Below are 16068 nucleotides of genomic sequence, written 5' to 3' on the forward strand. Positions count from 1 at the left end.
GCCAAGGTCGTGGGGTTGGCACCCTTGGGTCGCAAGGGCTCCCACCCAGGAGGTTCCCGGCAGCCTGCTCCAGGGCGAGGACTGGAACCGGCTCCGCACTCGCGCCCCCTCCTCGTGGCTCCCACGGCCAGGCTGGTCCCTGCAGGACCACGGAACGATCCGTGGGTCCAGCCTCCGCCCGGCAGCCTGCTGCCACCTGCTCTGCTCTCGCCCCGGGAGGGAGTCTCAGACGGTCGTGGGCTGTTTGTTGTTGCTGTTGTTAGATTGTTTAATGAACTTTCAGAGGGGAAAATAAGTCATAGAGAGGTGCTTTTTGGCTTAATACGGAGAGGAACGCTTTCACACTCAGGGATCTCCAAGGACAAAAAAATTGTTTTAGGAGGTAGAGAATTTCTTCTCTCTTGGTGTATTCAACTGGGGGCTGCACAATGGGGTGAAAATGTGTGTGCATGTGTGTGCGTGTAAAAGTGTGTGCATGCATGTGTGTGCATGTATGTTTGTGCGCGTGCATGTGTGTGCGTGCATGTGTGTGCGTGTGTATGTGTGTGCATGTGTGTGCGTGTATGTGTGTAATGAAGTTAAACTGCAGGGATGTGCAGCTTGAGGGCCATCGGGCATGTTTGTGCTGCGTGTGGGGAGGGGAGATGTGCACTGAAGACCCAGGGACATCCTAGGAGATGAGGGATGAAGATTTTAACCCCTCACACCCCCCACCCCGGCCTCCCACCACCCACTATCCAAAATTCCAGAAACCTGTCTGCATGGACTCAAGTCCAGAGGTAGGAAGGGCTACAAAGCCCTGCCCCAGTCACCGAAGGGGTCTGGCCCCGTGATATGATGGACATAATTGAACCTTGCCCCAGCCCAGCCCTCCCAGGACAGGCTTCCACCCTAGGAATCAGCAGGGAGATGGGGTCTAAACAGCTGCAGAGATCCCCGGTGGGTGTGATCTGGAGGCCGTGGCCTGAGCCCGACGGTGGGCTGCAAGGACAGCAGAGTGCCCCCCTGCAACCACGGGTCAGTGCCAGCAGCCGTGGCAGTGCAGGGAGCCTAGAGGCCTGAAGGAGTTCCCGGGGCATCTGCACCCTTGGCGGGAGTGGTCCCCATCCCAGCGGTGATCTTCAGCGCCTGGGATTCCCTGGCCCCGCTGCAGTCCCGAGATGTACAGGATCCAACCCGCATGACCCCACGGTGTGTGTGGGCTTGTGGAGGAGTGGGGAGTGACAGCCAGTGCCTGACAGGTGGCACAGGAGTGTGGAGACAGGGGCTGTAGTGCCAGCTCAGATACTACTCGGTGTGACTCTGGGAAATTCATTCTCTTCCTGACTGGATCTCACTTTCCCCATCTGCAAAATGGGTCGAACCAATTCTTAAGGCCCCATCCAGCCACAATGGCCCGTAGATATCATGTGTTATTCCCTTTTGGGTCCCCACTCACTTTCCAAAGGCCCTTTTCTCAACCTATGATCCATTTTTCCAGGGTCTGCCCAGGTCAGCCTTGCACACGTGTGACGAGCAGAATCAACAGGTGTTGATTCTCAGGATGTCGGCAGAGAGCACACGGGTCCTGTGTGTATATCATTTATTGTTGATTCTGTACACCAAGTTTGTTGCAAGCAGCAGCAAGAGACAGACCCCCGACCCTGCCCACCAGGGCTCACACTCTGTAAAACCCCAGGGGCACAGAAACCTCTAAACACATCGCTAAGCACTGGGGCTATTTGCAGTGATTCTCTAACCAGGTAAATTACATGCTGCGGCTGAACGCAATAGGTTGGCGAGAACAGTCTCTCTTTAGGTGAAGAAGAAACTTCGGACTTGGAAGAGTCTCCCCTGGAAGTGGCCTGTACCGCCCACCCTCTCGGAACCACCACAAAGCTCCCCGTCAGTTCCCAGGACCATCAGCGTCTTCCCCAGCTCCCTGGATTCAGTTCCAGTGGTGAGAGCTGTGGGCTGAATTCTTTGAGTGACTTACAGCCAAAGGATAGGACACATCTAGCGTGTTTGGAACTGCTCTAATAGCTGTCCACTCTCCACACGCTTCCTGATTTTGGATAGGAGGGCCCCTAAACTGTTCTACGCTAATGTCTGAAAGGTCTTGAGAAAATTGTTTCTGCCCATGAAAAAGGGTCAGGGATGCTCCTGAGACCCTTGCTGGACCACTACATTCTAATGTACACAGAGTCCCACAACCGCCATGAGAAGGGCCAGTTTCTCTTTAACGGATGGATGAGTTCAATTTTCTCCCGTATTTACAAATACTGTGGTCCAGACCAAGTGAGGTTTCAATGATTCACATTGTGGGGAGCACTGCGCCTGTGACTCCATCTTCTGCGGTTTAATGATGAAAGCCCAAGGGCAGTCCACAAGGTCTCGTTCAAAGGCTGAAGAGAGAATTAAAACCCACACCTGCTGAATGATGTTGCAGAAGGACAAGTGGCTTTGTACCTTATCACATGGGGAAAATGACAGTACTAATATCGCAGGGTTGTTGTGAGGGTTGAAAAGAGGATGGACAGCAAGGGCTTTGAAGGGAGCACATGCAGACGGGCGCTTTAAAAATTGATGGGTCTGACTGGTTTTTATTACCTTTCCTCCATCAAGTGACCCCACCCCCCACTCCAAACGGAGGCTGGTGGCCGGCAAGGTGGCCAAGAAGCCAGCGAGAAGAGGGGAGAAACAAACTAGAACCCTGCATCTTACCCCAACTGTTTGGGGGGCAAGTGGTTCATTCTAGCCCCAAGAGGTGAGATGTAGATGTAGCCTCCTGTTGGAAAGGAGATTCCATCCAGCTTCCCTGGCGGCTCCATGGCCAGACAACAAAGAAGAATCTCCATCCAACCCTCTCTGATGAAGAATGGAGCAGCCAAGCTTGGAAGGCCAGGTTACAGGGTCCTCCACCCTTCACCCAGGGTTCTCCTGGTGGACTCATCTGAGGACAGCTTCCCTCATGCTGGCTTTCAGCCAGGGGACACACGTTGATCACTGGGGCCAGAGAAGTTACTCCAATGTCACAGCCAGTGGCAGAGATACACAGGAATTCTGGGTACAGCTTCGGTAGGGAGGCATATTGGAATGAGAAGACTCCTTCCTCACCTCTTTGCTCTCGCTGGCCCATGGGTGCCCTCATATAAGGAGACATTGGAGCAGCCTCTCAAGGAGCCACCTGGGGTCCTGAGCAATGTAAGATGCAGTGCCAGGCCACGCTGTCCCCAGTCTAGATGAGAGGAGGCCGTGCCCCCGCTGTGGGCTCCAGGATGAATACAGCGGGCTACCACCCTAAGCTCCGGGTTCATTTCCCCATGAGCTCTGGCAAGCTTTGTTCCGTGCCACCAGTTGCCACAGATATTTTTAAAATGCTTTGGAGACCCAGATTTACCTTGGGAAAGTAATGTTTTTTGACTCTGAAGTCCTCATCTCTCCCAGATTCCTTGGGACAGGGAGTGAAAAGCTGCAAGGGGCACCGGTCCTTTACAGGGATCTGGAGGGGGCCGGGTCTCCTGTCAGCATCCTAAGTCGCCGGGACTGCTTGTGTGTCCTGTGGGGCGGAGGGACTAATAAAAGCCCCTCGGGGCTGGTGGTAGATCTCCAAGTCACCTGGTGCTCTTCCAGGCATGGAGACTGAGGTGACATTCTCCTTTTCATTGCCGTGTTTACTTCTAAACTCATGGACCAGTTATCCAGAGAAAGACATGAGTCACCATGAAGATAATTTCTTTAACAGCGTGTGGATGAAATGCAAGTATTCACATAACTGTGGCTGAACCAGTAATCGGAGGAGAAAAACCGGCACCAAACAACTCAACTCTTAATAACAAGACCACAGGCAGGAGGAGCCCCCTAGAGAGCCCCCAGACCCCATGTTAGCTGCATCCCAACGTTGCCTGCTGGGTGTGAAAATTCTGAAGCGCTGCTGCTAGCTAGCTATAATGCTGATGGGGAATTTTACCACAACGTTGGAGGGATTGCTGGATTCCATTACACTCAGCTGCTCAATTAAAGGACCTCATCTCTAAGCTATTTTCCTTCACCCAAACAGAGAATGAAAATTAAAAACATATATAGCCATATCATGCCCATAAAAGGCCCGGGCAGAGGGGACTCCAGTGAGCAGCAGACGACACGTTGGCAGGGAAGGGCATGTGGCCACGTGGGCCTTTACAGTCGGGAGGTTTCTGACCCGGCCAGCCCGGGCACCTGGCGTTCTCTGGGCTGAATGTATCCACAGCTCATGCTCGATGCCGGGCAGCTGGGCCTTTGCAAGGACCGGCAGTGAGGGGGCAGCGAAGGGCTGGTCCTGACTCCCAGGGAGCAGTTCTTAGGGAAGCCCATGCAATCGCCAGAAGCCCCAGCATCAGTAAAAACCCATGTACTGGTGAAACTGCCAGTGCTCTGTTCTCTTGATCTGGCTGCTGATTACACGGTGAGATCAGTTTGTGAAAATGCATCAGGCTGTACAATTATCATGTTTCCACTTTTCTGCATGTATGCTATCCTTTGATGAAAGTCAAAAAAAACAAAAACCCTAGGGGGGGAGCACAAGGACCCCCAGGTACCAGGTTTCCTTCTCCACCCAGCACCAACAAGCTGAATTTAATGTGTTTAGAGGTCAGAAATTTTGCATGATTTTATTCCTTAAAGTGCTGAAATTTTTGAAGAAAAGTTGCAGTTCAGAAATGTCATTCTCTAAAGGCTAAACTTGTTGCATGGGAGACTTTCCTCCTTTTCCAGATAAAAATCACAAGAGAGACACCAAAATGGCTCTGTGTCCAGGAACGAGGTTGCATTGCTTTTCCTTCTCTCTCTCACGGCATCCTCAAAGCTGGGGCATCTAGCAGCTCTGAAGATCCAGCTAAATGGTTTGAAGCTTTCTTTGAGGAGAGTACTCACCCTGCCTTCAGGAGCAGAAAATCAAGAAGAGCGAGAACACCGAGAGCAGGAGCGAGAGAAGGGAAATCAACTTAGATAATACTTTGAGGAGAGGGGCTAGCCCCGGCAGAGAACTATTCCCATAAAGTGAGCAGGCTTTGGAATCAGTGAGTCCACAGAGGCCAGGAGACGGCGTGGGCATAGAGAAGGCTGTTCTTGGAGTAGAGGTGCTGAGGGTTTGGGGGAAGGGCCTTCCGGAAGGAAGCCCAGGCATGTGAACTGGAAATCCCCCGGCGTCTTGGCCATGGCCCGTTGGAGCTCCCTGCTGGTAGCAAAGCCCTCCAAGACCTGTTTCTCTGCGGGAGAATCCGAGAGGTCAGGAAAAGGTGGGGACAACTTTCTCTCAGGGCACACAGACAGAGATTAGGGAGCAGCTCCGTGGGCCCGAGATGGAGGTGGGACGATGAAATTCCCCGCCGTACCTCCAGGGTCCCCCAGCCTAGGCCCCCAGCCCTGCCTCCAGCCTGCCTCCTCAACATTCATTGGGGGCCTTCATCTGCATCAGCACCGCTTGGCTCCTCTTCTTGCAGCAGCAACAGCAGATGCAGGCAGCTAGGGAGCAGGCCAGGGCGATGATGCCGATGACAATGGCGGCAATGGCCAGCCCGCTCTGGGCCCGGGTCATGCCCCACACGCTGCGGTCATCGGTGACCCCGATGGTGGTAAGGTCAGTGTAGTCGTCCACAGGGCTGGTGTACTCAGTGGTGTAGGAGATGGCTGTGGTGTCAGCGGAGCTGGGTGTGTCTGGGTACCGGGGCGTGTCCGAGTACTGGGGCGTTGCCGGGTAGCTGGGCGTTTCCGGGTATCTGGGCACTGGGGCCTGGACACTGGGTGCCGCCACGTTGATGTTGATGATGACGAGGGACTGGCCTCTGAAATTGGCTGGGCTGAAACACACTGGGAGGGCATCCGTCCCTAGCCTGGCCCTGTTGAGCAGGAGCCAATTGCGGAGTGGAAGGATGTCAGAGTCACACCTCCAGGGGTTGTCATAGAGCCGCAGCTCACACAGGTTCCCCAGGTGGTCAAAGATGCCCATGGGCAGGTTCTCCAGCTGGTTGTTCTGCAGTTGGATGGTCATGAGGCCATTGACATTGGCAAAGATGTTTCCTGGGAGCTGTCTGAGGCGGTTGTTTTGCAGGGAGATGTTTTGCAGGTTGACCAACATGCGGAAGACGTTTCCGTCCAGCCCCTGCAGCGCGTTGGTGTGGAGTGACAGCTCCCGCAGCTCCGTCAGCCCGTTGAAGGCACCTGGGCTGATGAAGTTGATCTGGTTGCGGCTTAGGATCAGGACTTGCAGCTGGCTGAGGCTGCTGAACACATTGTCAGGTATGGAAGTGATGTGGTTGTCATAGAGCCAAAGCTCCCGCAGGTTGTGCATGGGCCCGAAGATCCCTGGAGAGAGCTCCTTCAGGGAGTTCCCAAAGAGCGTGAGCCGGTTGAGCTGGGGCATCTGCATGAAGATGCCGGGGGGCAGCTGAGAGATGTGGTTGTTGGACAGATAGAGTTTCTGGAGGTTACGGTTATTGTGGAAGAGGCCAGGCGAGAGCACGCCAATCTGATTCTGTTGGAGAGCCAATTCCTGGAGGTTGCTGAGCCCATCAAAAGTGCCCATGGGGATGTCGGAGAGCCTGTTCTCATACAGCCGGAGGACCTGGAGGTTGCCTAGGTGCTGGAAGACCCTGGGAGAAAGATGGGTGAGGCTATTCTTGCCCAGGTTGAGCTTGGTGAGACCCACCAAGTGGTCAAAGACGCCATCGGGGATGTATTCCAGGTGGTTGCCATGCAGCTGCAGCTCCTTGAGGTTGCTGAACTGGGAGAAGTGGGCTGGCTGGATTTGCACCAGCTGATTGCTGGACAGAAGGAGCGACTCAAGGTTGTCTAGGCCCTGGAAGAGGCCGATAGGCAGAATCTGGAGCTTGTTGTTGGCAAGACTGAGGTAGCGCAGCGAGCCCAGGTTGCGGAAAGAACCGGGCATGATGTGAGCCAGCTCATTCTTCTCAATCCTCAGGGCGATGAGGGCCGAGATGTTGAGGAACGGGGACTCGTTGAGTTCAGTGATGTGCGTGTTGAGGATCTGCAGGCTCATGGCATTCCAGGGCAGAGGGGTGGGCACCGCCACGATGCGCGCGCCCGTGCACTCCACCTGGGAGGCCCTGGAGCAGGTGCACTCACTAGGACAGGCATAGTAGGCGAACCCTATGCCCCAGGCATGGCAGCCCACCAGCAAAAGGAGATAATGTTTCAGTGGCATGGCCTCTGCAAGGGGAGAGAGCACAGGTTAGTCAGGGTCATTTCACCTACACGGTGGCTGCTTTCAGGACAACTCCAACATTCAGTGCCAAAGACCGGCTTGTCTTTGAGCCCTGTCACTGCACACCCAACCTAGGCTCTTGCCTCATGCTCTTGTCCCCACGGGGCAAGCCCCTTCCCCTCCCTTCATGCCTTCCCCCTTCCATCGCTTCACTCACCCGGAGTCTCTGCTTCTTCATCTACAGCTTTCCTATGCTTCCAAGTCTAGCCCAAATGGGATCACCCCTAGGAAGCCGCCCCAGATCCCAGGAGTTGGAATCCCTTGGGCGGGCGGTCTCCCCACCCTCCATGCCAGGCCCCAGCCGGCCGACGGTGGCAGGCGTTTCGTTCCTTTCTGTCACCTTCCCTGGTCAACAAGAATGAGGACATTCATCTTTCATCCCTACACATCCTTGAAGCAGGGACTGTATCTCGTTCCTCTCTGACTCCCTCCCAGCAACTGAACATGCAGGTTGAACGTGGCCTCCTCAGGAAGAACAGAGAAGAAATGACAGCAAGAGAAAAACAGAACCTGGCCCTGGGGGAAGATGCTAAGGTCACAAACATGGTGGCTGCCGGGAGGAGCCGTGTTCGGCAGAGGAGGGGAAAGACGAAGGGGTAGTCCAGCTTGTCCTCTCCCAGGCCCTCTACCCTGCCCCGCCTCACCCCAGCTCACCCCCTCATCACTGTCCACAGTCTTTGCTCACCCTTTCACATGTGCTTCACTGAGGTTTAATTCAAACCTCCTCCCCAGTGAAAGGAAATTATCTGTCTGTACCGCTTCCTGGTCTTGCTGCAAGAGGCTGCTGCAGCTCAGCCAATGCCTGGGGCCTGACTTCTGGGTACTTAGCTCCAGTTTCCATGAAGAAACATCAGGTAATCTTGAGTAAGTCCCAGAAACTGTAGGATGCGCCTTGAGCTAAAAGGCAGTAGGACCATACGCTCACTCAGACACAGGGCCAGCGTGGGAATGGGGCCTGATGCAGAGAAGTTTTGACATTTGACATTGCTGATGCTCCTGATTTTATATTTATATTTATATTTATATATAAAATGTAGAGAATGTGGAGACCTGGGACATGGGTACCGGCCTCTCCATGAATATTTAAGGCCCGCTAACTAGTTGTCTGACCTTGAATGAGTCGCTTGAGGCCTCCATTCAGCTTTCTCTTCTGTTGAGTGGGGATGGTAACCTCTCCTGGGGCTGCCGTGAGGAGCAGATGGGAGATGGGTGCGAGGGCATCCTGCACAGGGCGGGGCAAGTGTGCACGGCTGCCTTACCAGTTCATCCACGCCATGATCATCTTTAGGCTCTTGGAGGTAGACAGGCCCCAAAGTGCTTCTAATCTTAGGGTTCCTAATCAAGCAGCTGGGGGAGTTCTTGTATATGAGCATATTTGTAGCTTCCATTAGATGCTCAAAGAGGCCTGTTATACCCGAAGGGTTGAGAACTGATGACCATGCACCTCTGTCACTTCATGGGGATATAGGGAGCAGGAAAACAGAGGCTCAGGGGTTAAGGCCCAGGTCTCTGGGCTCGCAGGTGAGCACTTTGAGGGTGAATGCTGTGCCTCTCCTTTTGATGAGCAAAAATCCTGAGTCAGAGAAAGGATTTCAAATGATGGAATATAAGCTATAGTCTGCCTGGATGGAGAAGGTATTTCTCAGGCCTCTCTTTGTGCCCCTGAACTCATGGGATACTGAGCCCAGCTCAGAACTCAGAATAACCCGGGTTTCCCTTTCTGTACATCACCTCAGTCCCCACTAGCAAGCTTACCCTGAAACCGAGTTCAAGTTCATCCAGCATCCAACCAGACTTATTCACACCCCATCCAAGCCCCAACCTGCTGTACTTTTACACTAAGATTTAACTAAGTATTTTTAGAGGGAAAAAGAGAAGGCAAGGGAAAGATTGGTTTAGCCAATAGAGTCTAAATGCAAAGGAATGGGATAGACTAAACTGTGGACACATTCATAAAGATGAAGTCAGAGAGACAAATGTCAAGTCCAGAACTTGAGGGCAGAAAACTAACTGCCTAAGCAAAGGTGGTTCAACATCCACTCTTTATAATTGATGGTTAAGTGTATCTGAGTCAACAAAGAAGGAAGGCTGCTCACAAAAGAGAATGTAATCGTAGTCTGCATTAATAGAAGTATCGTGTCTAGGACAAGGGAGGTGATAGTCTCACACTACACTGCCCGGATCAGGCCATACTTTCAGTGCTGTACTAGAGCTCCACCCCTGCACTTCAAAAAGGCTAACAACAAACTGAAGGGTAACTAGAGAAGGGTGGCCAGGATGGTGCAGGTGACCCCAAAACCAGGACATCCAAGCACCTACTGAAGGAACTGTGGATGAATATTGAGAAGAGAAGATGCGAGGAGCCCACAAGCACCTCTTAGCGTACATGCAAGGTGGCTGTGAGAGGAAGGAAGCAGGCTTGTTTAGCATGGCCCCAAGGTAAAAACTAGTGGGTAGAAGCTGTGGGGTAGTAGATTTCAGTTCACCACCAAAGAGAGCTTTCCAAAGTCAGAGTGGACAGCATCACAGAGTAGTAAGCTTGCCATCACCAAAACTGTTCAAACAGAGGCTCAGCAACCACTTGGTAAGGAGGCTGGAGAGGCGATTCCTAACTCTGGTAGGGTATTGGATGGGAAGACAGTTAATGTCTTGTCCATCCCTAAGTTTTCAGGATTCTAAGACTGAGTCCAAGAGCATGGACGTGAGATCCACCTACCAGGACAATTGTGTCTGTGCTCACAAGGGTCTGTGTGGACAGGTATGGATGTCTGCTCATCCCCATGGTGTGCATGTGTATGTGTGTGGGTGTGTGTGTGCAAGAGAGATGGAGAGAGGGAGAGGCAGAGATGGAGAGAGAGAGAGAGGCATTTGCCCTCTGGACTGACTTACAAAAGCTGCTCCTGGTAACAGGTTTGCCAGTCCTTTATGTATTTATAATGTGTTCTCCTAGGCCCAGCAACTTCAAAATGGTGCTGCAGCCTGAAGTATCAGAGACTAAATTAAGTGGCTGTAACCTGGCCAGCCCAGGGCAGTCTCTGTTGAGTTTCCCCACCTGTCAAGTGAGGGGTGGGATGAGGCACCCTGAGGACCCATCTCTAAGTGACCTTCTCTGAGTCTGCATCCCCAGCCCCTGAAGGGCCCATGGCCAGGAGAGGAAGCCTCATGGCCTGGGAGGAGCAGTGAGAAGATAATCCCTTTATGGGAACAGAGCCATTGTTGTCTATAGTGGGCCACATTCAGTTTGAGAAATATTGCAAGAATCTGTGGATTTTCCTTTTCATAAATCCTCATGTCTCCAGAGCTCTCCAAAGCACTACGCTCAGTGGTTTCCTGTTTTCCAGCACTCGGTGAGCCCACCTCAAAGCCAGCTGCACAGCCATCTGGGAGGAGGGGGTGGTGGAGGATGAGCTGGAGAGTCGGGCTCTTGGATTTTCAGCAAGTGTTGCAGGCTCACGCAGTGGCCCTGGTCCCCTCAAGAGCCACACACACAGTAGCCTAATAGCCCACGCTGGCTGCTGCTGCCTGGCAGCTGTGACAGATGCCAGTTAAAGGCCCACGAAGCCACCCTAATTACACCCTCCTCCTCCAGGCTGCAGAACGCGTCCTCAGTCACTGCCGTGGAATCGACCCAGCCCCTGTCCCGGGGAGCGGGTGCAGCCTGGCCTCTGTCACTGGCCCATGGAATCAGCAAGCCAAAGCAGATGGAAAGACAGAGGGACAGCTCACTGGACACTCCAAAGTACTCCCTCCCCAGGGGTAGAAGCGCTTGAATCAGGGTGCTCCAGCTGTGGGTCTTGTTACCAAGAACACCCTGTGACTCATGAGCAAACACATAATTAGCCATGAAGCCCTGAGCTCAGTTGGTTGGTGGGTTGGGTTTTTTTTTTTTTTTTTCTTTAACACCTTCATTCCCTAAACACGAGCTTCCCTGGAAGGAGAAGTCTTCTTATTGCAATGCCACAGAGCAAAGCTTTTGCAAAGAGCCTGGAAGACTGACGTTCTCCTCTGATCTTGATAGAACGCTGGGATATGAGTTTTGGTAAACTCTCTGTGTCTTAGTTTCACCTTCTGCTAAGAGGTTCAAGGGCCCTTCAAGCTCTGTCTTCTGACTGGAGGCAGAAAGGAGATTCTGCCTGCAGCCCCACCATGTCTTTACTCCCCTCTCTTCTAGGTCACCCCAGCCCACCAGCAGTGCCACCACCATCTGGAGCCTGAGGGACCTATACCCATATTTTCAGCCCTAACTTGTTTCAAAAGTCTTCCAGGAAGGACAATTCCACTTGTTAACTGGAACATCTTCACATCCATCCATAGCCCTTTCATGGACTCCAAGAACTGAGAGGGGTGTTAGTGATCCTCTTGTCCCACTGCCTCCTGGCACACCTGGGGAAACTGAGACCCAGAGAGGGGACCTCCTGCCCTGTCCTGTGCTCTCTCCCAAACACAGGGCTCCCTAACCATGGCCTCATTTGCAGCGAGATGTGACCCTAACCTGAGGGCTCCCAAGAGAAAGGCCCAGCCTTAGAGCTCCAACCAGTAACAGGTCTGAAGTCACCCTCTGACTGACAGGCTGCACTGCAGACATCAGCGCATCCAGAACCAGCCCCTCTCCTCGCCCCATCTCAATAAACAGAGGGTGACTGCCTCCTCCTCCAGATTAGGATGAAAGAATCACCTAGAAGTCTCATTTAAGGGAGCCGGCCCCATAGTTATGAGAATGAAATGAGTTAATATATGTAAAGTGCTTAGACTAGTTCCTGACACAAAGTGAGCACCCAATAAAGACGAGATCCAATTGTTACTATTTTTGTTGTTGAGTAAAATCAGGATGTCTGGAGGTCCCACCCGCAGAGACCCAGATCCCATAGCTCTGGGTGGGGCCCGGGACTCTGCATGTCTAACAAAGTCCCCCAGCAATTCTGATGCAGAGGCCCGCAGCCCACACGAAGAAATACCACTTGTGGCCTGGAGCAGCTGGGAGCCCAGGCCCATGATTTGTGTCATTTACTGCCAAGAAGAACAGAGACAGAGAAGCTAGGATTGGGGAGGATGAAAGTTGGGCCACAGTGCTAGCCCAGTGTCCTCTATTAATAGCTCCCTCAGTGGCCCTTTCTGCATCCCCAACAGGAATCTTGTGCTGAGTTGAACCCAGAAGTAGAAGCTGCTTCCAGAAGCAGCACTAGGAGTTCAGAGTATCACAGGTGCAAGTGCGTCTAGAGACCATCGAGTCATTTTGCAGATGGGAAAACTGAGGTCCAGAGGGAGGAAGTGATTTGTCCAAGGTCACACAGTCTACTGGAGACCCCTGACACCAGATCAGGGCCTCTAACCATAGATCCTGGTGAACCCCAGAACTTCGGGGCCTTGTGAACCTGGTGTCCGGGAAGCGACTGGGAGGCAGGAAGAGGTCATTTTGCTACCCCCATCTTAAAACGATCTGGGAGGCTCATGGACAATCAAACCTCAAGTTTCCCAGCATTATTAGCCAAGGTCAAGTGCCTCTCCCAACTCCCAGGCTGCATGGTTTGAAGGATGTTCTGCCCTAAATCAGCTCACATTGGCTCATTTTCACCTGGAAGAGACAGGAAGGGCAGAGAAGTCTCCAGAAGGAGTGGTTCCCAGTAACCTGAACATACAGCTCAATTCATGCGTGCCCAGTTTAGGAACACTCTGCCCCAAACACAAAGCATCCTTGAACCCCAAGGTAAGTCTGGACAGAGCCTACTACATCTTCTTCCTCAACCTTGCACAATTGTTGACCTCCACCTACTACAGCCCTTCAAAGACAAAACATTGTTCATTCGTTTAAAAAAGAAAATGAGTAGAAAAAGCCATTCCCTTCCAGCCCTACTTTTGGGGATCCTCCCATAGTCAGGATGGGGGTGGGGGCAAAGAACTCCACTTCCTGCAGGAGCTGGAGCAGGGCTGTAATTAGAGGAGCATAAGTAGCAGAGAATATGGACAAACTTCCAGCAGAACAGGGAGACTACCCAAATGGGGCTTTTATAAAAGCAGCAGGGGTCTCCGAACAGCCCCCTTCTTAGGGAAGGGATCAAGACTAGATAAAAATGGATCAGACTCCGATCAAAGCATCTTGGCAGTGGTTTCTAAATTCTGTGCCCCCAAAAGCCAAGGGAGACAGTGAAACCAGAAGTTGCAGTCAGTCTTTGTGGTCAGGATTTAGGGAAGCAAATTGCCAGATGTAATCACAGCCTTAGAGTGTTTGCTGGAAGGACTGAGTGGGGGCAGCCAGTTCTGGGCTTCTCTCTCACCTCCTCTTATCTCTTCGTGTCTCAACATCTCCCACCCTTATTCTGCCAACCCTCCATTTACAGAGCAATCCAAGGTGGTACACCCTCCCCTCCACCCCCGGCCCCGGGGAGAAAACTTCTGGATCTATTCAGAACACTTTGCCCTGGCTTCATCCTCTCTCAGACGCCTGTTTCATCACTGCTGAGCCTGCCTGACTCAAGACCACAGGGAAACTGGAACATCTGGCTCTGAATTTACGCCCAGATGTTCATTCGATGCAGACTGGGAGAAGTGAATACCGTTAGAGAATTTCTAAATTACGGAGCCAGTGAAGCCCACACATCTGAGAGCAGCTCAACTTAAGGAGATAAAATCCCAGAAAATCCTAAAGGAGAAGCTGAGAGCGTCACAGGCCCCTTCAGTGTGGTGCATGTGGCATTTAAGAGAGAGGCATAGGTGCCCTTGGGTAACACATTCGGTCCTGGAGGTAGACAGGACAGACACGGACAGACAGGTCTAGAACAGTTCTGTTTTTCCACGGTGGGTTCTTTGGCCCCAGGTCCTGCCTTTACATTTGAACAGAGACACTGGTAAAGATTTAAATTCATACTACCCCTCATCACACATCCATCCCTGCTCAGAGCCACCAGCCTCAGTCAAGGCCGGACATTTCTAGCTGGCAAGAGGGGAGCACTGTCAAAGCGGGGTTACGTAAGCAGGACCCCAAACAATTATAAGTCCACTGACGAAGTCTAAATTGGAAACCTGAACCCGAGACCAGCATGTCTGCTGATGGTGATTTGCAGCAACTCAAAGTCAGTGAAAAGAGATGTCTCAGTGGCAAACCCCATGGAGGAAGCGCTCCCCGCTCTCGGACAAGCCTCAGTCCGAGAGCCACAGTGGCGGCCACAGTAAGGGCAGGGAAAGAGGATGTGGGTTCAAACCACCTGAAGCTTAAAAAAAGGAACGTTTTCCTCAAAGGAGCTAATATCCACAAAGAGGTAAGTTCCGTGGGTGACTCGAGTGATTTGGTCAACTTCAGCTCCATCTGGCAGGTCTAAAACACCTTCCCAGCCTCCCAGGTGGACAGCAGGGGATGGTAGGAGCAGGCAGAGCCAGAAGCTGGTCGGGGATTCTGCAGAGGGGGCGCAGGGCAGTGGGAGTTGGGGGGCCAGCCGTGCACCCCTCCAGTGCAGCATCCCCTGGGCCGGGGTCTTTGCAGAGCCGCCCCAGGCACCTGCCAGCCCTGCCCCTCCCTGGGGACTCTGGAGTGTCTCCCCGCGGCGGGTGCGAGGGCCCAGAAAAGGGGGGAGAGGGGAGGAGGTGGGGCCGGCTCACCTACTTACCAGCAGCTCCGTGGAGAAGAGGGAGCCGGAGAGGAGGACGCGGGCGGCTCAAGGCTGCAGCATGAGTGCGGCTCGCGGGGCACTCCCGGTATTTAAATGATCCTGGCATGAGTCACCGCAGGGGGCAGTGTCGGGGTGGGGTTGGGGGTAGTAGGGGGTGGTTTGCTAGCCACTGCAGCTGTCCCAGGTCCGCTGTGGGACGTCCCGGCCCTTCCCCAAGAAAGCACAACCTGGATTTTCAAGTTTAAAGAATTTCCTTCTGCCACATTTTGTAAAGGACCACATTTTCCTTTTTTCTCCTTCCTCCAGTGTTCCTTTTGGATTCACTTGCTGCACAGGACATTGGACACCATCAAACACACACTCCCCCACTCGCTCCCAAACAGATGTCCCACACTAAGGACGGGGGACCTCAGCTCTCAGCCTGCACAGCCAGAGGGGGCCGAGCCCCCAAGAGAGGCTGCCTGAGGGTCAGAGGCTGCCCCTGCATGGCTGACAGAATTAATTGCAAGTCCCTCTCATAGTGGTTCTAAAACGGTGGTCATTCTTTTCTTTCTTTCTTTCTTTTTAACCTTTTTAGCAGGGAAGTAATTTCAAATTTACAGAAAGTTTGCAAGAACAATACAGAGCACCATATGCTTAGTCCCATCCACCTATTGACATTTTGAAAAAAGACATTTGCTTTAAATTTCAAAGAAAGACAAAGTTATTCCTACTCTGTGTCCCTCCTAAAAATGATGTTTTTTACTCCTTTCTGACATCATCCTCTGCCACCCACCCAGCTTTGCATGCAGATGAGTCTCTGGGCTGGGGATGGGAGGTTTAGGGTGCACATTTGAGAGTGTGGGTCTCCTCTATGCCCCTTCCCTCTGCATTGACACTCAAGCCCACTGTCTCCCTCTGTCCCCTACCCCACTGGGGGACCAGAGACCACTCCTCTATGTGGCATCACCAAGAGGGCCTGGAGAAGAGGATACAGAAGCCAGAGTTGGAAAAGTGGGGAGGCTGCCAAACTCCAGCTCCTCAACAAGGCATGAGCTGCTTTGGGCTGAAGTCACCCTGCCCTTCCGTGGCTCAGTTTACCCTTCCCGCCAAGTGGGGAGAGTGATATTTACATACAGTGCCTTGTGGAATGCCAATAGCCTTAATTAATGTTTGCACTATGCTTTTAGATCTGCGATGAAAGGAAGATATAAAAGTGTGTAGTGTTATTATGGAAATACTCATCTG

The 16068-nt window shown here is 52.6% G+C and overlaps 1 protein-coding gene across 2 annotated transcripts; it reads right to left on the minus strand.

Moving 5' to 3' along the window:
* Nucleotides 1-1572: 1572 nt before the first annotated feature.
* On the minus strand, nt 1573-14893 carry LRRC15 (leucine rich repeat containing 15). Of its 2 annotated transcripts, none has more exons than XM_077117909.1 (2): nt 14831-14893; nt 1573-7185 (listed from the first exon to the last, which is right to left on the minus strand). In XM_077117909.1, the coding sequence occupies exon 2, from the start codon at nt 7178-7180 to the stop codon at nt 5402-5404; it is 1779 nt and encodes a 592-aa protein (XP_076974024.1). In that variant the 5' UTR covers nt 7181-7185; nt 14831-14893; the 3' UTR covers nt 1573-5401. The 2 variants fall into 2 exon arrangements, with proteins under 2 accessions (XP_076974024.1, XP_076974023.1); XM_077117908.1 differs by having other exon boundaries at nt 14839-14890.
* Nucleotides 14894-16068: the final 1175 nt, after the last annotated feature.

The sequence above is a fragment of the Tamandua tetradactyla genome, chromosome 10, assembly GCF_023851605.1.
Source record: "Tamandua tetradactyla isolate mTamTet1 chromosome 10, mTamTet1.pri, whole genome shotgun sequence".
Lineage (NCBI taxonomy): Eukaryota > Metazoa > Chordata > Mammalia > Pilosa > Myrmecophagidae > Tamandua > Tamandua tetradactyla.